We start from the raw sequence: 22,689 nt of genomic DNA on the forward strand, positions 1-22,689 counted from the left end.
TCTAGTTCCCAGGCTCTACAATCAGGGGATGATGTTTAACCTTTTCTAAAGCAATAGGTGATCTTCAGCCAAGGCTCTCAAGATCTTCCAATATGACCTTGGGTGAGTCATTTAACCTCACTATCTGTTTGGCTTGTATAGCTTTTTCCACAGCTCATTGATGACTGAGATTGAACCTGGCTCTGTGATTTTGTCAGTCCTGTTGCCATTAGAAAAGAAACACCATGAACTTTAAAACACACTTACTTTGCTAAATAGCTACTGCAGCTCATCTGAAAGGAGATTAACAGGACTTGCTCTTATTTTTAGGTAGGAGTTGAAATATTATATGAAATTACTTCTACAGCTGAGTGATGTAATAGTTCGCCTCAGACTACAGGCCAGGTGTGATGTCCTGCAAAGGAATTGATGGTGAGATAATTATTGCAAAGATTTCAATATATAACCCAACAGCTGGAATTAGTCAGTCATTTTATTTATCTTCATGCCTTTTGATTCACTACACTTGTTTACAATACAAGTACACTATTCAATACAAAATACTCAATGACCATATATTATGTTTTTAATATCCCTGAAGTGCATAGGCCCTTCCTTTATACATAATGTTGCATAAGCTGCTGTACCTGTGATAGACAGTCTAATGAAGCATTGTTACAGACCAGAAAAGCTGGATGCAGATACTTTCCTTTGGGGAATATGGGGTAGGCAACATGTGATGTCTTTACAGGGATAAAAGGATTTTTATACGATTAGTTTTTCAAGGTTCTTTTACCAAGATGATGGTGGCAGCTCGAGGGCCCAGTTTGCAAAATTAAACTCTTCTTAGCGTACAATCGACTAATCCTGGCGTGCACTGTAGAAAGAGGCCACAGAGGCTTCTGTGGCAAGGCAGCGCCTGTGCCCAGATGCAGCAAGGGAAGCAGGTGGTGCTACAGTTGGATGCGCCACTTGACTGGTTCATTACAGGCTGAACACATCACCATTTTTAAACTGAAGACAGCTACCTTCAAGTAAACCTACCAATGAGCTCCGGGCCAGTCCCAGCAGGAAGTGGAACAACCTAAACTCAGATGGAGGCCATTGCCTTATGCTTCCTGGCCCGTGTCCCCCTCTCACACAGCCATAGCCACTTCCTTTCTCTGTTGTAATTCACCTTATAGCTGCCTGAACCTACAACACTGATGAGGTACATGGGCGGGGGTGGGCAGGGGTAAGGCTGAGCAGGTATCCTCTCATTCCCCCTTACACACACAGCTTAGCACCCACCTAGAACCTACTGAAATTCAACAAGGAACCACTCCTTCCTAGGTCTAGTCCACATGGGAATTAGCCAGTTTCAGTGTTAAATGATTTACAGCTATGCCATAGTTATTTTTCCATTAGACTGGGTGTCTTACAGGCCCTCATGCTACCCACATTTCATTGTAGCATAAAGGTAGCTACATATGAAGACATCTACAATGAGATAGTTTATAGTAGAATCACAAGGCCCACAATGGGGGGAATACTATGTACATGAACATTTTATATAAAACTTACTCCAAGACACACTGACTTTTAAAATACCAGTTCTGGACAAAAGTTTGTTACAAGCTTAAAATAGCATCTAGTGTTTTAGTTAGGACTCGCTGGAGACATGATGTGTCAAAGTGTTATGTAGGCTCACATGATCAGGCATTTAAAACTGAGCCTGTTTGAAGCAAGCCCTCAATTTCCCCCTCTACATACAAGCCCCTCTTCTACACACACTAGTGCTTTTGTTATTGGTATACAGCTGGAGGAACTTCAGTGAAAATACTGTGGAATTACACTGATCCTACTGCATTAGGCTTATGAACACTGAATAGTTTCAGATCCTCCAAGGGAGACTGGGGGTGCAAATAGCTAAAATAAAAGACTTTTTAAAAAACCTGAATATCAATCACTGTATGACCATGCAGATACGGAGCTCTCCACCTGTTTTTCATCCCATTCACTTGTTCTGCTAACTTCATCCCTGCTCCCTTGTAGTGCTATGTGGTGACAAAGGCAACAAACCAAGCAGCTGTTAAGTTGCCCTTCCCACCCGCTTTTAGGAAAAACTTGTTATGCATCTCTTGATCCATCGCATTTTTAATTCCTTGTCTGAACTGATTTCTGCAGAGCATTTCACAAAGCATAGCAGTGATAATCCAAGTGAAGCAGCGCTCTTACCACAGCATCTCTCAACCCCTTTAGACAAGACTATTATCATTAAACATTTAAAGTGACCAGGCACTGTGCAATACTGGGAGTGTGAAATGCTATTTTAGCCACAGCACAAACAGGCAGCAGCAGGGAGAAGTTTCCTTTCGTTACCCCACTACTGGGGTTAGTGTGCAGGGAAAAAAGCCTCTTATTAAGGCCCTGATCCTGCAAGGACATTGTCAGCGGGACTACTCAGACGCTTACAATTAAGCAACAGGCTAAAAAGCATGCGTATGACTCTCTGCCTTTGATGGGGTGGGGGTAGTATATGTGTAGCAGAGGGCAGAATGTGGTCCACACAGTACTAAGCTGGAGGTCACTATAACTGGTAACAGGCACTGCTCCATGCAGAATACTGCAGTGCATCAGAGGGCTCCCAAAGATGATGATTTGGTAAATGCCTTTATACACACTGGAACAGAGAAATAGAGCAATGCCCAGAGTTTTCACTAACCCAGCAAGGGGGTGGGAAGTGAGCACAGACACACTGAAATGGGGTCTGCTGGTGTAACAATCATAATAGGAGTGGGCGGGGGGCTCAGATGGGTTACATTTTGTATTAGCAATAAGCCACAACTCCATGTTCTGAACTCTGAATTCCAGGAGAAGTATGTCAGGAGCTGAATTCAGACCTACCTCTGTGGTTCCATGTCTTCATTGGCTCCAAAAGCAGCTCATTTCTGGTCATGTTTTGGATGTGGCTGAAACCGCTTATGCAAGATGATGGAAACTGCATGAGAAATGCCGACTCAGATTTCTGACGTTTGGGCCAAAATCTCATGCTAAAATCTTGCTCCACCCCATTCAGCCTCAGCCCTAACCCTAGCCTTGATTCAACAGATCCCAACCTCCTCCGCCTAAGCCCAGTGCCAATCTGAACATCACTGTTCTAGCCCAAAGCACTTTGCACAGAGACTATCAAGAGGAAGATTTCCTTTGAGGTTTGTGCGTCTTTGAAGATCTCATCCTACCCTACAGTCTCTCCAAGAATGGTAGAAGAAAATATTGTCAGGAACTTTAAATTACAATTCCCCATTTTCCACTGACCAAAACATGCTGTTCATGTGGGCCAGCTGTAAATGGTAGTAATGGTTTTAGCTCTCATTGTGAGACTCACACATATAAGGTGATGCCCCTCCCGCAATAAAATTATAGATGCACACCACAAGCGAGAGGCAGAAAAGAAATCAGTATGTCTCCTTGCTCTTCCCCTGAATGGGGAGGAGGGAAAAAGGCTAGTCAGGCATCTGTTCATCCTCCTTTGCTGATGTTCTAAAGCATCTTTAAAAAAAATGCTACTTTTAACAGAAGCAATTGGAAAACTGTCAATAACTGGAGTTGCAGGGTCAGGCAGTCCCAGGCCTGTAGATCAATATGCTTGAAACGGACAGTCACAGTTTATTAAAATTTCAGCAACGCTCCTTTAAGGCCATACAACTACGCAGACTAGGTTCTTCCCTCATCTATACACGCTGGTAGAGCAGTAAAAACTCAGAGCGGTTTCTTGTCTTGAAAGGAGTGAAAGAAAGCAGTAAGATCATATAGCTTTCCCTTGGGGTCTGCTTGAAAAAAATTCATCTGGACCCTTTTTGAAAAAGGAAAAGAAAGCTGACATGTCTAAAGAAAATTTCAGTTCCATGTGGATAATATTGCAGTGCAAACAGCCTTGATGGTACAAAGTAAAGCTCAGTCATTGGAACACATGGTCTTTCCTGAGACAGTAGAAGAATTCTTCACTTCTTGTAGTAGCAAGAGTAGTGTGAATGCAACAGTGCTAAGCTAGATGTTCCAGTGTCTGTAAGCAAGTCACTCCTCTAGTGGCTGGTCCACAGAAAGGATTAGAAACCCCAATACTCTTATAGCTCAGAAACATCCTTTTAGTTCAAGTGGAAGAGGCCTCTGTATTTGCCACCGACGGTCCTGAGTTCTGGCCCCCACTACAGCCATGAAATCCATGCAGCCATGACATGCGACAGACCAGTAGCAGATGAGTGAAGTCCAAAGCACCCACAGAATCATTACAGTTCACAACTCAAACCTGCTAACATAAGCTTCATTTAAAAAAAAATTGATGCACAATTTCAACATTACACTACTAAGACTTCAGCATTATTTACCAGAGGGGTGGGGGAAGGCAGAGCAGGGACAAGAACTTCACTGCACCCATACTTTAAAGGGGGGGGTGTGTCTCAGGTCACAGTCCTCAGATTTGGATCCTTTTCTGACACCCCAAAGACTGGGGTGTTTTGATCTGGGGCTCTGGTTTCTTTTGTTAGAGAATTTACTGCAAAGTGTGGATCCAAGATTGGATGCTGAACCACTCCCCCAAAGTTAAAGGTCTTGGATCGAGATCCATCTCTTCTATATTCCTTTGCTGCTGCTCCCATAGACCTATTTCTATGGAAATAGGCACCATGTATTTTAGGCAGCACGGCTGCTTCAGCAGCCCCATCGGAGTATATTGTAAATTGTTAATGTACATCTTTACAAATGAATTCAATTCTTATGTGTATCTTGTAACCACACACGTTTCATGCACAAGGTGTACAGAATGCGTCAGTGCAGCTTTGGGCTTTTAACGGACTAGCAGACAAGAATTCTGTTTAAGGAACAAGGGTAATGAACCCGTGAAATGCAGACACTGCCTAGAATCCCGATGGGGGTACAAAGTCAAGCCTTCTGGTTGGAGTCGTTAGTAAAGGGCACGTCAAAGGGCATTTCAGACCTTTGTATTTCCATCTACTGGTGACTTCTCACTGCAAAGGCCTTTTCAACTTCTCTCTCACACAAGCCTGGCCCTGTAAAATTCCACCTGAATTCCACTGAACAACAAGAAGTTCCTGTAGAACACAATGCTTCCTTTCTGTAGCACAGAAAGAATTTTAAAGGGCCAGTACCGTCCTTGGCTTTGGGTCTGAAAAAAATATAAACCATCCTCCTTTTGCAGTTCATTCTCTTCCTCTACAGTTAGTTAACTTCCCATCTTACTCACAAACCAGACAGTGTGACTGGCATCTTTCCATTGCTCTGCCAATGATACTGTAATTACCGCATATTCAAGGGCTGCTGCAGACTATGTTACAGCTGTAATGCAACTTGGGAATGTTCCCCAGTGTCTTCATTCAAAGACGTTTTATCCTTTTTGTTTTGAATAAATGGTTCTTTCCCTACCATTGCCATCCGTAGGGGATTTCAAGTGTCCCATTCCACAGCAACCGGCAGCTTGGCAAGGAAAACCCCAAACATGAAACACTCAGGCAGTGAATCCTGACCTTACATTTAAGCGGAGTGTACACAATTGAGAAGAAGCGCACACGGAAGGGCACGACACGACAATGACCATGCATATAAGTTTATGCAACCAAAAGCTGGGCCTTATAGTTAACGTTAATATCCCCCCTTTTTCTTAGTAGTAGTAGAGGCTCCGATGAGTTGAAGCTTCTGGGTTATCTGAAAACACAGCTTCAAAGGGTGGCACTTCAGAGCTAGTTGGCACATAATGAAAGTTAGCGCTGCCTGCTCTCTCTTGGATGACAAGGACAATACTCTCCAAGCTCAAGAGCCACACAGAATGAGAGTCAGAGTGCAGAGGGCTCTCAAGGCCCCTGATGGGCTACGTGGCTCTTGTTTCTAAGGACAGAGTCCTCATAATTGCTAGCGCAAGGTGGGGCAGAGGCTTCCAGGGGTAAGCCCTGCTGTTGGTATCCATAGTTGACGTTCCCACAGGGGAAGTGGCGGAGCCTGAAGAGAGGCACTTCCTTCACGCTGGCTGTTAGTGAAGACGGTTCTAAGAGCAGAGAGGAGCCTGGGAGCCTGCTAGTCACAACACTGGGCCCCACAGTACAGTTTCCTTCGTGCCCCAAATTCTCCCTCTCGGACACCTCTTTCTCCAGCAGAGAATTGTTTTTGACGACAGGCTTCTCTGCAAACCAGGAGCCGTATGTTGGATTCCAGAGATTGGTGGGCTTATTTCTGGACCCCCTGCCTTTCTGAAGCTCAGAAGCTAGGGTGGATTGCGCATACGCCATGTTGATGTGTCCCCCTTCCAGGGCTGGGCGCACATTAACAGGGACCGGAGGCTCGGGGGCTGCCACTTTTGCCAAAGGTTTTCCAGCTGTGACGGCTGAGGGCAGAGGGGGTGGAGAAGGCAGGGCCTGCTTGTCACCCTCTCTCTTTTGGTGTGGGGAGACCACCAGAGGAGGGATTGCTTTGGGGTCTTCTGGGCGCATTGGAACCTTCTCCTCCTCCTCAATGGATGGTCCATATTCCACAGGTAAAGCGGTGGTGATAACATCGGGATCCTACAGGGGAGAACAATGAGATTCTTTCAAACTCTTTTGCCACTGCTGATATTCAGGCATTGTCGCCAATTGCCTCCTGTTTATAAGAATTGTCCTGTATCCATAGAGCATCTTTTGCCACAGAGGAGCGCAAACTTTATAAAAGGAATCTCAGGGAAATGCAACTACCACTGGGGTGGAACGTGATAGCTTTTTTACCAGCACAGAGAAACATGGCACATGGACTTTAGTGAAGGAGGATTCCCAGGTGCAACTGAAACTGCAAGGAGAATGTTGGGATGACACAGATTGGAACACAGAATTCATACCATTCGCTTGTAATGCAGAAGCAGTTACAGCTGTGAAAATGTAGCAGCAATGTGGAGGAAGGTGGGGACTCTAGGCATGCAGGGTAACATTTTCAAAAGGACCTAAGCCACTTAGGAGCCTAAGCCTCCATGGAGTCGGGCCTCTAAGTAATTCAGGCATTTCAATGGGACTTAGGCACTTTTGAAAATGTTCCCCAGAAAGCTGTAAAAGTGTGAGAAGCTGGGTCAACTGCTTACTATTAACAGACAACCAAAAAACAAAAACGAGTTAACATCTCCACCTAATGATCTAAAAGCACCTTTCAAAAATTAATGGATTAAACCTCACAATGATCCCTCTAATTTTTCCCATCCATGTGCAGAATGAATTTTGTTATGTGCACCAATATGAAGGTGATGTGTGGCGGGGGTGGGGCCAAGGGGTTTGCAGTGTGGGAGGAGGCTCAGGGCTAGGGCAGAGGGTTGGAGTACGGGGGGTGAGGGCTCTGGGGTGGGGCCGGGGGGGATGAAGGATTCAGGGTGTGGGAGGGAGCTCCAGGCTGGGGCAGGGGGGGTGGGAGGGGGTGAGGGTTCTGGCTGGGGGTGCGGGCTCTGGGGTGGGGCTGGAAATGAGAGGTTTGGGGTGCAGGTTGCCCTAGAGCTGCGATGAGGAGGGAGGACTTCTCCCAGCCCTCTCTTGCTGCAGCAGCTCCATGGCCGGAGCTGGAGGAGAGGCGTCTCACCCCACCACAGCCCCGGAGTTGGGAGGGGGAGGCACCTCGCCCCGCTGCAGCCCCAGGGTTGGGAGAGAGAGGCACCTCGCCCCGCCACAGCCCCTGGGTAGGGAGGGAGAGGCGTCTCGGGCTGGGGAAGATGTGTCTCAGCCCGTCACAGCCCTGGAGCTGGGAGGGAGAAGCGTCTCGGGCCGGGGGAGAGGCGTCTCTCCCCACCACAGCCCCCGGGCTGGGGGGCAGAGATGTCGCTATTGGCCATGCCACAGCCCCACATGCCCCAAGCTTCCCTATCACCATCCCACACCTCACTCCACTGCCCCCACCTACCCCCTATTCCCCACCTCACCCCACTGCCATCTTCCATCCCACACCTCACCTCACTGCCCGCACCTCACCCCACTGCCATCTTCCAGGCCCACCTGTGTGCAGTGTGCACACCTGTGTGGCTCTGCTAATTAAGTGTGCGGCCTTTGATGGCCTCTTGCACAGCCGCGAAGGAGTGCACCTTCGAGGGAACATAGCTCACAACACCCCAGCGGGTGGATCAGTACCAGCCCTATTTTACACATGGGGAAACTGAAGCTCAGAGTGGTGAAATGACATGCTGCCTGGCCTTGTGCAGGTCTGTGCCAAAGCTTGCAAGCCAACAGTTTCTTGACGGCTTCATTTGCGAGACCACTAGACTGGAAGAGCTGGGTTAATGAGCTGTGTACTAAAAAGGGAAATCAGGTTCAAGTCAGGAGACCCAATCCCTCTGCTTGACCTTAGAGCTCCTATAGCACTGCAGTCCCCAAGAAATGTAATCTGAATCTAGATCCAGACTGCCCCAGAGTTCATCACTGCCTCCAGTGTTCCAGTTCAGATCCATCTTGGCTCTAACCAAGAAATTTCGGTCTGGATCCAAATCTCTCCGCAGTTCAAGGGGTCTACTGGAACTGGTGCCCTGGGTCAGATCCATCCCAGCTCAGTACTGGTCAACGTCTTAAGAATTAAAATGTGCAAAGTGGCTGTTACCTGGCAATCCCCTTGCAGCACAGCTAGGGAAGAAAGGAGTGAAAGTGCTCGAGTGCAACCTGGTGGACTGGCTCAGGCCTTTGGCTTGCTGAGGAACTGTACCTTGATGTAGAAACAGCAGTCACAGAGTTGCTATGCCTGTGTACAGCCTCTCCTCCTGTGGGGTGTGTGCATGGGCAGTGAGGGGCACCCCGCTCTTTGGGCAGTGAGATGGAAGCATGTGTTTCTGAAGGGCAGAGAGAATCCATCACCTCCGTTTACTACATGACACTGATTTCGGGCTAACACAACATACATGTTTAGAGCTCACTGAGGTAGTGCAGTACTGCCCACTGGTTGTCTTATGCTGCAAGATGATAAAGCAAATACCTGCGTGCAGTATTCAATCCTCTCCAGTATTATGGCAAAGTTTGGCCTGTCTTCAGGCTGGTGCTGCCAGCACTGGGTCATTATACGATACCTACAACAGCAGAAGGAGAGAAAATCATGACAAGCAGGAAGGCAAAAGGAAGATTTGTTTGGTAGTTAATGAACTTCAGTTCACCATGGTCCATCAGTACCCACCCGCCCACCAAGTGTTCATTGTCACCTTCCACGAAAATTGAAAAAGTCCATCCTGCTGTGGCTTCAAGTGTAGGGGCCTATACCACTCTCCATCTGCACGCAGATAGTGCACCTCAAGGGCCAAATAGACCCTTAAATGCTGCTGGTAGGAACGTGTCGTGAAATTGACACCACTGGTGAAAAAATCAGGCCTTTGCTACATATGGGGAAGACCTAACAAAGTGGCTATTTCCATCCAATCCCCTCCTCACTTCCCACAAACTCGAAACATTATGTCTGGTACTGGGGGGAAAAACACCTCTATGGAGAGGGAAGCTGCTCCAACTGCCATTTAGAAATCAAACTGATACGAATGGGGGTATGGATTCAAAGAAGTGGTTTGGGAATTCCCACAGAGGTGCCTTGTCAGGAGTCTCTTCTACCATACATCCTTTGAAAATATTCCTGCCAAACCATGATGTTCCTTTTCCACACAGCCTTAGGTGGGCCATTCAGATGAAGACAGGATGTTACTCGATGTCATACACTGCCCTTGGTGGCTAGTCAGGGAAGTATCGCCTTGAGAAACTAAATTGGAAGCCATGCTGTACTGCAGGAGATCTAGTGATAATTGTGTGCTACCTTTTATTCCAAAGGGTCCCAACACCATTGAACTGATTTTCAAAGGCACCGAGCCCCTACAGCATATTTGAAAATCAGGCCATCCAGGTAGATGTACTGCTTCACCCACCACCTGTGGGGTGGAATCTAGTGACACTTCAGAAAAATGACCTGCCCCAACTGAAACCATACAAGGAATTCACTGTAGGCAGGTTAGAACATAATTAACTGAGCCAAGGTTTTGCTACTTGTGAGCAACACCAGGGATCTTTCATGGCCACAGGTGGTCAGAACTTGCAGTTTTACATCTAATCTGAAGGACAGAGCTATTGACCAATATTTGTTAATACACTAGCCAATGGTCAATACTTCCCAAGAAGGCATCGACTACTAACCTAAAAGGGCTGACAGATAACATTACCAGTAGGGAAAAAGTCTTTGGAACTTGAGTTCATTAAGGAAGGTCATTAAATATATGGTAATAAAGCTAATAATCTTCTGGCCAGAGCAGAGTGTTCATGCACAAAATGAGTTAGTCTCATACACAGGGCCAGGGCAGTTTTTGGGTGGATCCATCCTTCCTCCATTAGTTACGAACTCCAGAACTTCCTGGTTACTTTTGCTAGGATAAGGCATGTATCCAAGAGAGAATATCTCCCACAGCAACACACCAAAGGACCTGGACACAGAACAGAAGGAAAGAAGGTCAAGGACACAAGCACAAAATAGTATTGCAATTCAACGGCTATGCACTTAGAGCCATTAAAAACAGTATTTGCTTTGTGCACCCTACAGTCAGTCAACCTGCAGAATTCTCAGCTGCAGGAGAACATGAAGACAAAGTGGCTGATGTAAAAGAAGGGCTGGATGATTTTATGGGCATCAGTAACAACAGTTATTAAGCAAGCCAAGACTGTGATGTGGGTAATTAAATGTCATGCTTCAGAGTACAACTACACTGTTTGCCCAGCAGGGTCAGGAAATAATCATACATACTTTGTGTCTAGCATGTCATAATTTGATACAACAGGTGGATTATTGTGAGAGGACTTACATTCTTTTGAGGCATTGGGTATTAGCCGCTGCCGGAGGCAGGACTGTGGTTTGATCCTTTATGGGAAATCCTGTGTTCCTGAATAAACAACAATGTACTTTGCTCTTGTACAGATGATACAAGTGACCCCTAGCTGCAGAGTCCTAGCCCCATATGTTTCAGGGAATTAAAATTAGAATATTCCCTGGGTTACATCACAAGCTTTGGTCTTTGTGGCTGGGCATGGAACACTCTGAAGATTGAAAATACAACCTCCTCAGCGTTCATTTGACTGGCAGCTTGGAAAATGCCAACATTTTATGGGTTAAACACTGCAGTGTGGTTGGGAACAGAATAAAACAGCCCAAGGATCACCACATTGGTGCTGATGGACAGCATACAAGGCTACTGTGTCCTTGGGAGGATTTAACTTGTTCCATCAGCTGAGAAACAGGCTTTATACTCTCACTCCACATCCTGGGAAGGCAGCTGGTGAACATTAGTACTGGTGGCTTCACAGTCGCCTCCTCTCCCCAAACATTCTCCTGCACTCCGGGCTTCCTGACCCAGCTTCGCCTGAGCGTTTCTTTCCCAATCAGCAGTACCCCTGCTCTGTCAACACTGGCCCTCTGCTTCCTGACACGAGAGACTGCCAGCCACAGCAGAGTGAGCAGGGCTAGGCTCAGACACAAACAGTTCAAGTGACTGCTCAAGACCCTGCACTTTTGGGGGTATCCACAGCCCTTCATTGACTTGGCCAGCCCAATCTCCCTCCCACCTTCCCCTGGGACCTGGAAACACATGGCTTAATGTGCTGCATTGGGCCACGGGGAGGTGGCAATTCAGGGCATTTCCACTTGCTCCTCTGACACTGGCTGTGTCTGTCCCTGCCACTGAAAGATGGTTTGCTCCTACAAAGAGGCTAGACTCCTTTCAATAGCATACAGCTGACACCTTCCTTCCTAGATCACCTGTTCATAACCAATACAGCATCTAAGCCAGTTCCATTGCTCTCAGGAGAAAGTCTTCATGTTGCAAGGATCCGGCTATTCGCTCCCTCCTCCCCTCCACTAGATCCCTGGGTTTCAAATCTCCATCTCTTCTTTTTTTTTTTTTTTTTTTGGGGGGGGGGGAAGGACGGGAAAGTGTTCCTTTTACAGTGGGAAGTAGAGAGTGAGTCATTTGTAAAAACAAATTACGAGAAAAAGAAGCCCACCATGTATCAGTTTTTGATGTAAATATTCCTTCCATAAAGGCCTCGGGTGGCATCCATTTGACTGGCAGCATTGCACACCCTCCCTTTCGATAATAGCTGGCCCTGCAGAGGAAAAACAAAGTGAACAGTCGGCCCAGGATTCAGAAAGAAAGTGGCATTACTATAGTACTTTTCTAATTAAAGGATTACAGTTACCAGCCTGGGGACTGGCTCGTTTAGTAAAGAGCTTAAATCGGGGCTTTTCTTATAGACAAAGGAGCATGGCAGAGATTATACTGACAAGATCTTTTTCTATTCATAGTAACAGTGGGAACAGGCATTTAATGTAGGGACAGTTCTGTGCTGTCCCTCACTTTGTGCCTGATCCCGCAACTTGTGAGTAATCCTGTGGATAGTTCCACTGGAATTACTCACACGCGTAAGTGTCTCAGAACAAAACCTTCCTCTTTGGAAAAGCTTTTTCACTGTAGCAGGAATGACATTTCACAGCATTGATACCCACATCCAATTAAGCACCCCCCTCAAAAATAATAAAAACCTATAACAAACAAATCAACCACCAGAAAACAACTCTGCTAGGTCAGATTGGCAGAGACCCTGGAGTTTTTCACCTTCCTCTGCAGCATGGGGCCTGGGTCACTTGCAGGTTTAAACTAGTGTAAATGGTGGAGTCTCTGTCACTGGAAGTCTTTAAACCATGATTTGAGGACTTCAGTAACTCAGCCAGAGATTAAGGGTCTATTACAGGAGTGGGTGGGTGAGGTTCTGTGGCCTGAAATGTGCAGGAGGTCAGACCATGGTGGTCCCTTCTGGCCTTAAAGTTTATGAGTCTATGAGAATACCCCAGGCAGCATTCTTAGCATGGTAAGGGAGAAAAGCCAGAGTGCACATGAAATCCACTAGGAATTTTGCTATTACCATCAATTTTATGTAGATGGTACCCAGACACTGCGGTGATGGCTGCCAGCATAAAATCCTAACAATCTTAGCTAGATATCAGGCCCTTTGTGTCAATATCATTTAAAATTAAATCCATCAAGATCAAACCCTTGTACTGGCAGTCACAAATGGGAGCTGGTGCATGCAAACTACAGTGTGCACACAAAGTGAATGTCTGTGCATGGAAAAGTGTGTAAATTTCATAGGCTCCTTTGAAGAGGAGTAAAGAGTACTAGCAGTTAGTTGTGCCAAGTGTGCATGTGTGACAGAGGCTGTTTTGCCATATCAGAGTCCTCTTGTATTGCAGGGCTTCATGGTAGTAGGGTCTTGTTTGGTAACAAAAACCTAAGAGCTCAAATGCACTCACATCTCTAAGGGAGTGCTACAGTCCCATCACCTCAGGCTGTGAGATTCCCAGAACTCAAGATAAATAGGGTCAGCCCTGCTCAGTACTTGCATGGGTGACCTCTTAACAGAAAAACCCCAAGGTACTATAAGAAATTGTGTTGATGATTCAGTAAGTGGCTTTCTTTCCACTGAGTCAGGAGTGAATCAATTCCCCAGCACTGTGTTAGGGGGCGCTAAGGTTCTGAGTTGCAGATGAGCTGTAAACTGATGTCCTGACCACTTGTGATCATTAAAGATTTCCTGGCACTTCTTGCAAGCGCAGCATCATTAACCCTAGTGGCCTGGCTAAATTCCAGTTTGGGTAATTACAGTCTCCTGATCTTTCCTGCTTTATATGCAGTCAGTTGAGTAGATTTACTAATGACAAAAAAACGGAAGGGAACAGGGTCAATACCAAGGAGGAGGGAGATTAAACTCAAAGTGATTTGGAGCCACAGAACAAAAGGGCACACCAATGACTTATGCCAGTTAGTGCTGAGAAAGTGAAAGGAAAACAACTAGGGATGGAATCCAAGAGAAGGGGAAAATGTTCTCTGGCCATATGGAAAACTCCTCCCAGGAGAAGGCTCTGAGAAAGCAGTGAGCAGCCTGTCAATCCACAGCTTGAAAGCAAAAATTGCATCAGACAGGGAGTCATATGGGAAGGATTTCAGAAATATCCCTTTACTGGGGTTAAACAGAGCAGCACATGATGACACTTAACTAGGCACATAATCTCCCGTTCTGGTAAATTTCTGCTTAGTGACGCCATAGACTGCGTTCTATTACCTGTATATGTCCCGGGCCATTCCAAAGTCTCCAATTTTAGCTACTCTCCCAGACCCTTGACAAGTAAGGAGACAGTTCCTGGCAGCAATGTCCCTGAGAAAGAGAGAAGGAAAGCAGCAGAAAGAGAGGGAGAGAGAAAAGAAAAAAATCATTTAACCTTTCAACAGTTTTGCAAAAGCCCAAGGAAATGACAAGAAAACATGGCCTGCTTTTCTGAAGGGCTGAGACCCTTCAAATCCCAGTAAAGTCAATATCTGCAGATAACAAGCTATGTCCCACTGTTTTAGAAAAAATCTTTTGCATTTAAACATTCCATTTGCTACTTGTAATAATTCTTTAATGCCTTTTATCACCACACACACATTACTCAGTATGGCAGGAGCCGCCTGCTAACACCCCATCCTCGCAAGTGTTGTTGAGACTCTAGAAAGTTGGCAGTAAAAGATCTGAGTTGGACAATCCACCTCTTCCAACAACACACCGTCCCAATCATGAGTACTGCCCCTATATCTAGTACATCTTTGTCATGCGTAGTCACTTCTATGCCAGAGGCAGGCAGAACAGTCAGTGCTACAAGGAAAATGCTCATACTTGGATTTCAGAAACTAGACAGACACTTGAATTACTAGAATGAAAACCGAGAGCACAAGCCTGGAAAAATCACCTCAGAGAAGTGAACTAAAAAATTGCAGCAATAAGTTTGTGGCTCCCCTGCAAAGCCATGCAACTCTGCTCCATGTGGCTGCTGAACTTTTCCAATGACCGTTCATGACAGTGGGGAGAGATAAGGGACTAACATGGCTGTTACTCTGAAACCTGAGATAATGGGAAAGCACTGATGGTTAGCACCTCGGACTTTTCAGCCAGAAGGACCACAGATTTGGCTATTCTTAATCATGCTGGATGCTACAAAACTCTCAAATTATTTCCTTAAAACTAGAACTACTGAAGATATTGAAAAGGTCTGAAGAATGTGGACTAGATTTGCATTATTTTTATGAATATTTTGTGTACCTCTATATGTTTGAGTATTGTGGTGGGGCTTGCTGTATAGAACACTATGGGTTAATTCTTAATGTACCTCTCAACACATACACAGGAACCAGGCAATGACTCTAACTCAGCTACTGGTGCCTAATGGACAGTACAGTGCTGGAATTCTACTTCCAACCCCTCTGGCGAGATGCATAAACCAGACCGACCAGGTTCAGGTGTCCCAGGACAAACAAAGGGACTTTTAAATGAATAAAAGAGTGCCTGTGAGCTCTAGGAGGAGACTGAAGGTCAGACTGACACAGAGGCAGATGCTGCAGTCTATCTCATCCAGGCCCAATGCCAGCGGAGCCTGGGAAAAGTGGGACCTATCTAAACTGACAAGGAAAGATTAAGGCATAGGTATGATAACATGCGTACAGGCCTTTTATTGTTGTAACCCTTTTAGAACATAAGAGCGACCATACTGGGTCAGACCAAAGGTCCATCTAGCCCAGTATCCTGTCTTCCGACAGCGGCCAATGCCAGGTGCCCCAGAGGAAATAAACAGAACAGGTATTCACCAAGTGATCCATCTCCTGTCGTCCATTCTCAGCTTCTGGCAAACAGAGGCTAGGGACACCATCCCTGCCTGTCCAATAGATATTGATGATCTATCCTCCATGAACTTATCTAGTTCTTTTTTGAACCCTAGTCTTGTTCTAGTCTTGGCCATCACAACATCCTTTCCCTCACTGTTTGTTGTGTTCCTTCGGTTAAATAAATAATACTTTGTTTGGAACAAGCTGTTCTCTGTCACTACACTTTCATACTGGTCACAAGTGCCAAAGAGAAATCTACAGCAGCGGGCAAAACACAGCTGGAGCTGCTGACGATTCCCAGTTGGTGAATAGGGGACCCAGTGTAATAGTGGGGTGAATGGTGGAATTTCATCCTGAGAGAAGTGCAGCTGCTGGGTCTGTCTCTTGGAAAGGTACCCAGGGGGAAACTGAGCAAAGGGTCAAAGGTACAGCTGACCCTGGAACCATAACAGAGGGGATTTAAGAAATACTCCTGGAAAGAGAAGCTCTGGGCCTTCAGGTCATCATTAAATTATTGATGTTTGGAAAATGTGGAGAGAGTATTGCTGTCTTAACCACATATCTGAGGCCTGGATGGGAACAACCCCTACTGAAAAGGGGACAGGTGAGTGGCTCTCTAGCCTTGCTTGACTTTGTGGCTAGAATCAGGCCCATCTCAAACATCTTACACACTGGGAGCAGTCAGTCATATGGTGCCATTTTTCATTCCAGGTCTGAACTTTAACGTGTGTGTGTCCAGGGCCAGGATGAGAACAGCGAGGAAGTACAGAATGCAAGAATGAACAGAAGGGCAATAATCAAAGCTTGCTGGAGGGAAGGCCTGCAACCTACTGTAACAAATTCCAGGTTGCTTTTGTGCAGATGACAAATAAACTGCATGCATGTTGTGGCCCTGGGGATAGAGCTCAGGTTCTTTGGCACCAGGAATACAGGCCTTCCTCACTTGAGATAAAGTAGAGTCCCTGTGAATAATTACTATTTGTTGGGCTTTTGGCTCTTATATTCTAAAAACATCCAACCACTAGAGGGCAGTGGTACACAAACATATTCACTACAAGAATTACCCGTACATGCTAGCCAATATATTACAATACAATACACACCCACACATACAAAGGGCAATGGTAAATAGTCCTTAATAGCAAATGGTCTTACTCACCTGTGAATGAAGTGGTTTTCTTCCAAATACTGACAGCCACATGCAATGTCGTGAGCCACATGGAGCAAGTCCAGCATGCAAAGGGAAGAGGGTTGGCTCTACCAAAAGACAAGGTACAAAGTGGAGTTAAAGCAGAAATGCTGCATGGTTCATCTTCAGAGCTATGAGTCACCACTGAGTTAGGGAGATCTCAAATGAGGGACGTGAATCAAATGCTAACACAAATACACAAGGGGATGTAAATTACTTCATACATGGCTTTCCAACTAGCATAAATGATTCATATATGGTGCTGGCACTTAATCATACGCACAAATTGCACTAATAGAATCAGAATCACTAACTCTGATGCCTTACTGTAGTAGGTCACCTAATTCCCCTCACAGCTGCGGTAGGATTTTTTCTTACAGTGTATTCTCCACTGCTTTATGCAGTTTAGCTTTAAATGCGCTTATACTTCCTCTCGTGGGAGACTATTCCATGGTCTCAGTCTTATAAGTATTTGGGTGATATTTAACCTGAATTTATCTTTGCTCAGTTTCATCCCATTATTCATACCCCCTTAAATCACCCTAAACAATCAGCCCATCCTCTTCTACTGCCCCCACATATTATCTGAGTTTCTGAGTCCCATCTTGGTATTTGCATCCTTCACATATGTGTAGATTTTTATCAATTGCCCCTTTAGTTATTTAACTTAATCTCCAGGAGCTCATCAGTGCAGGGAGCTGATGTCCTGTGATAGGAAAGGGAGCATACATTCATGCAGAACAACATGATGTACTTTGGAGAGGAAGAATTGCCTTTAAGTGACATGACTGATAGGCGGGCATGCCAGCACTCTCCACACCAATCAAGCAGTTCATCTTCATGGCACCTATTAAAGAGCAGCATCTTTTAATGCTGTATACCCCACTCACTGATACACACAGCAGTACTGGTTCATCAGCACCTAGGACTCTAAACGCCCCACTCCCTTAATGAGGAAAGGTCACTAGGGTCCTGGTATGCTGCTTCCTGCCACCTTCCAGCTCTTTAGCCTAACCAGCTCCTAGCCTCCCTGCAGTTTGCAGAATGCACAATTGAACAAGAAACAGCGAGCACTGGCTGTTATAACAGAGGTCTTAGTCTTGGCTGAAAGGGTTGGGGTAAACCCAGCCCCAAGGTACCTGAGTCTAATGAAGGCAGCACCAAAGAACTGTAAAGCACCCGGCATTATACATTGTCTGAGCAGAGGCTTACCTGCACAGCATCACGCACACAGTTAAGCAAAAGGGACAGTGTAGACTCATCTATCCTGCCTGTGTTTTACTATACACATGGTTTGTTTAACATGCACAGGGATTACTGAAGTGCCCTAATACATAGGAGAAAAGGGCTGGGCTTTTATTTATTTATTTGTGCATAGTGTTGTTCCCTGAAGCCTTGCTTTTTGATGGAGGATCTCTTTTAGTCTTACACTGCCTATTACTGAGTGATTCATCAGCATTGAATATATGGCTAAAATGATCAACAAAAGGGTGCTGGTGTCTTTTCTTAGGGGTTTGAGCAGGGGCTGCTTCAAACCTTTCAACCCATTTAATGGCCTTTCTCCTGTGATCACGGTTCAGGAGCCAGTAGCCAACTCAATGGCTACACAGTGAATAAAAAGTCCAGTTCTTCAGGGTGCAGAAACTGACCCCTGGGCTGAATTGAGCTAAGACACAAGGCAAAGGGATGAAGGATGAAGGACGAGGGATGAAGCCACAAGCTGATTCTAATTGTGACGCTTTTCCTTCCTTGGTCAACTTTTGGCTAAATTGAAATTGTAAAGCAGATGTGACTTATCAGCCAATGACAATTTATCTGAGCAATTTGTCTGAAAGACAGAGTTTTCAGACCGTTTTGTGCAGTGAGCAATCTTGACACACTAGAGAATCCGCTTTACAGCTGTTTACCACTTTTGCTCCCCAGAGGAGAGAAAGAAACCAGCTGGAAACTGTAGCTCACGATCAGCCTTTAGAGCGAGGGGTGCATTGGAAGCGCTAAAGCGACATCTTCTGTCCCCCCGCCCCTCCCCTTTAAGTCCAACCTCTCTAAAGGTGAAGGTGACCGCAAAACAAACTCTGACTATTGTTCAGTATAATCACTACTCTGAACAACAAGCTTCAGGATACAAAGGAAAGGAAATTACTGCTTATCTTCTAAAGCCATCCTCTGATTGCTTTGCCACGTGAGAAAAGGACCAAACAGATAGGGCTTTGAACTCCACAGAAAGGAGAATTTTGCAATGTTCTCAAAAAAAGAAAAGGAATACTTGTGGCACCTTAGAGACTAACAAATTTATTTGAGCATAAGCTTTCATGAGCTACAGCTCACTTCATCGGATGCATTCAGTGGAAAATACAGTGGGGAGATTTTATATACACAGAGAACATGAAACAATGGGTGTTACCATACACACTGTAAGGAGAGTGATCAAGTAAGGTGAGCTATTACCCGCAGGAGAGTGGGGTGGGTGGCGGGGAACCTTTTGTAGTGATAATCAAGGTGGGCCATTTCCAGCTGTTGACAGGAACGTCTGAGGAACAGTGTGTGTGTTTGTGTGTGTGTATGTGTGTGTGGGGGGGAAATAAACATGGGGAAATAGTTTTACTCTGTGTAATGACCCATCAACTCCCAGTCTTTATTCCAGCCTAAGTTAATTGTATCCAGTTTGCAAATTAATTCCAATTCAGCAGTCTCTCGTTGGAGTCTGTTTTTGAAGTTTTTTTGTTGAAGAATTGCTACTTTTAGGTCTCAGAGTAACAGCCGTGTTAGTCTGTATTCGCAAAAAGAAAAGGAGTACTTGTGGCACCTTAGAGACTAACCAATTTAAGCTGTAGCTCACGAAAGCTTATGCTCAAATAAATTGGTTAGTCGCTAAGGTGCCACAAGTCCTCCTTTTCTTTTTGCACTTTTAGGTCTGTAATCAAAGTGACCAGAGACACTGAAGTGTTCTCTGACTAGTTTTTGAATGTAATAATTCTTGACGTCTGATTTGTGTCCATTTATTCTTTTACGTAAAGACTGTTCAGTTTGGCCAATTTACATGGCAGAGGGGCATTGCTGGCACATGATGGCATATATCACATTGGTAGACCCCACTGTATTTTCCACTGCATGCATCCGATGAAGTGAGCTGTAGCTCACGAAAGCTTATGCTCAAATAAATTTGTTAGTCTCTAAGGTGTCACAAGTACTCCTTTTCTTTTTGCAGATACAGACTAACATGGCTGCTACTCTGAAACCTGGCAATGTTCTCAGTGTTTTCCTGGCACTTGAGCAGCTAAGTACCACCCAAATCTATTGAGCTTATCTTACTGCTGAGAAGCAGGGAAGTACAGCCCCTAAATAGACACTGATCTTCATTAGAGGTGGGACAGAACATCCCTGGGACATCACGGACATCCTTGGGTCCATGAATCCCTGAAATTTGGGAGAATTTGGATCTGAACTTTCTGGCTTGGGCTCACCTCTGATCTTGATAACCCTCAGCTAGGATAAATTGGTAACGCTCCACAGAAGTCAATGGATTTATTCTTATTTATTATAGGCTATTTTTTACCAGCTGAGGATTTGGCCTATGTGTATAAATGTTACATTTCTTGTTTAGAGTCCAATGGAATGCTTCTTTTGTTCAGCCCAGTTGAATGTTTCTTTTATTGTATGTGGTACCTTGATGCGATAGTGACAGGCAAATTGTAAATGATAACAATAAGGGACGGACAGGGAAAGTAGGAAAAAAGGTGAAGAATGGAGAGAAAGAGTGAGGAGGAAAAGCAAGAAGGGAGAGACTAACACGGCTGTTCCTCTGAAACAAAAGGGGTAGTTATGCAGTAGGCAGTAAAGCATTACCACTGTACCTGCCAAAGCTGATTTCTCTTTGTACTTAATTTTACCTAGGAAGCTAAACTCCCTTTTCTCCGTCAGTGTTTTTTTAAAAAAACATCATTGTCTGGCTGGGTACGACATGGTTGGTGAGACTAGAAATCTGCGTGATCAAAGGGAAAGTCACTTTGCTACAGCCTGCCCTCTGAGGGCTGGTCTACACTGAAAAATCACACCCTGAGAGAGATAGTTAAGACGACCTAACTCCTGGTGTAGATAGTGCTAGGTTTACGGAAGAATTCCTCTGTTGACCTAGCTCTTGCCTTTTGGGGAGGTGGATTAACTACAGCAACGGGAGAACCTCTGCAGTCGCTGTAGTGAGTGTCTACATTGAAGTGCTGCAGCCATGCCACTGCAGCCTTTAAGTGAGGACATACCCTCAGATTGTCTACTTTGAACTTCAGTTTGGGGTCACGAGGAGCAGGATTGAGTAGATACAAGCTGCATAGCTGCAGGCCAGAGCAGTTGTGCACAGGATTGGTCAAACTCCAGCATATGGGAGGGAACCTACCAGCCAAATAAGTGAGCATCCATATGTCCAGCCCAATATTCCCAACTTTAGCATGATAACTGTTAGCCATTTGAGCACAGCACACTGCTCATCTCTGATATCACACCAATGAGTGCAATCCCTGGCTTTGTACTTCCCGAGCCAGCAAGTGCAGGGTGAACAACGGAGGCAGCATTCTCAGACCCAGCGGGTGCCTCTGGTCACCCGAAAACCATTCTGACAGCTAAAGAATGAGCTGCACTGGGACTCTTGCCTGGCAGTCCTCAAACAGGATGGTGACAGTGATACATGGCCCCAAGGGTGAGGATGGGTTCAAAGTGGAGCTGGAATGTTTGGATCCAACGTTTGGAACTTGCCCAAAGTTTAGGGATGTTGAGAACTGGAGTTCTGGTTCGGCCCAAGCCACCAAGTTCAAGTCAGTGTTTGAGCCTCCTCTTTCTCAGAGTTTGGTGGGGGGTGAGATGCAGTATTAGTGGAGGGTCTCTAGTTCAGGGGGACATGGGAGCTCCTGAAGTTGCCAGCTGGGCTACCCTCTCAAAACAATAGTCCCCTACATAATATCTGATGATGTTATTCCTGAACCACCTAATGGAGCCCAGGAAGGGCAGAAGGAAGGTCAAGGAAGAGATTGGGAAGGAAGGAGAGGGGTAAAGGGAGAAGTAACTAGGAAAGAATACTTGTTACATAGAGCACAGGCATACAGAAGCTTTCCACATTTCCTCATTTGTGTGTACATCACTCTTAACTCTGTGTTTGCCACTAGCTGTCAGAGAGACTGAGCAGAACAGCTGCTGACATGGGGAGATGAAAGCACTGATGCATGGGGTGGTACTTACAAACAGTAGAAGGGCAAAAAAAAAAAAGAGAAAACCCTCAGCTCAAGCAATGTCAGTGATTTCATTCTATGAACATAAAGGGCCTTTTATCCTCAAAAGTGTCTGGTTTATTTTCCTGTAAGAAATAGGTCAAAATGCCTGCAGTTCACAATGAATATCCTGGGTGCTTCTCCACTAGGGCCCAGGGCATTGCAGTCTTGGCTTCTCTCTCTCATTTAATGAGCTGAAACAAGCACTACATTGTGGAGCGATGGTGGGCCCGGCCACACACCATTCCTCAGTTTCCTCTGACAGTCAGCACCTCCAGCAGCCCGGCTTGCTCTGGCATTAGGGCTGTGGATCTGTACCGACTCAGCGGGAAACCACAACCTGCTGCTCCACTATGCTGCTTCCTGTGGCACCATATCAAGAGCAGAGCCCAGGTTGTAAAGTCTAAGATACCTGGCCTTGGTTCTGAATTACCCCTGCGCCCGGCTCTTCTTTGAGTCGAGTGCTCCAGTGTGGGCTCACCTCCAGCCAGACGCCGCTTCATTGTGATGTCTGACAGGACCACAACACAAGGTGTTGCAAAGAACCAAACTCGATTCTATCCTAGAAATTGTCTGTC

General features: G+C 45.6%; 1 protein-coding gene across 2 annotated transcripts in view; it reads right to left on the reverse strand.

Moving 5' to 3' along the window:
• Positions 1 to 454: 454 nt before the first annotated feature.
• Positions 455 to 22,689, reverse strand: part of ALK (ALK receptor tyrosine kinase) — a 547,569-nt gene continuing 525,334 nt past the window's right edge. For both annotated transcript variants that reach the window (XM_075127046.1, XM_075127045.1), the window contains exons 24-29: positions 16,827 to 16,924; positions 14,094 to 14,186; positions 11,979 to 12,080; positions 10,274 to 10,408; positions 8,935 to 9,025; positions 455 to 6,530 (exon numbers count right to left, since the gene is read on the reverse strand). In XM_075127046.1, the coding sequence (XP_074983147.1) occupies positions 5,826 to 6,530; positions 8,935 to 9,025; positions 10,274 to 10,408; positions 11,979 to 12,080; positions 14,094 to 14,186; positions 16,827 to 16,924 (1,224 nt within the window). In that variant the 3' untranslated portion in view covers positions 455 to 5,825. The remainder of the gene's footprint in view (positions 6,531 to 8,934; positions 9,026 to 10,273; positions 10,409 to 11,978; positions 12,081 to 14,093; positions 14,187 to 16,826; positions 16,925 to 22,689) is intronic.

The sequence above is a fragment of the Caretta caretta genome, chromosome 3, assembly GCF_965140235.1.
Source record: "Caretta caretta isolate rCarCar2 chromosome 3, rCarCar1.hap1, whole genome shotgun sequence".
NCBI classification, from domain to species: domain Eukaryota; kingdom Metazoa; phylum Chordata; order Testudines; family Cheloniidae; genus Caretta; species Caretta caretta.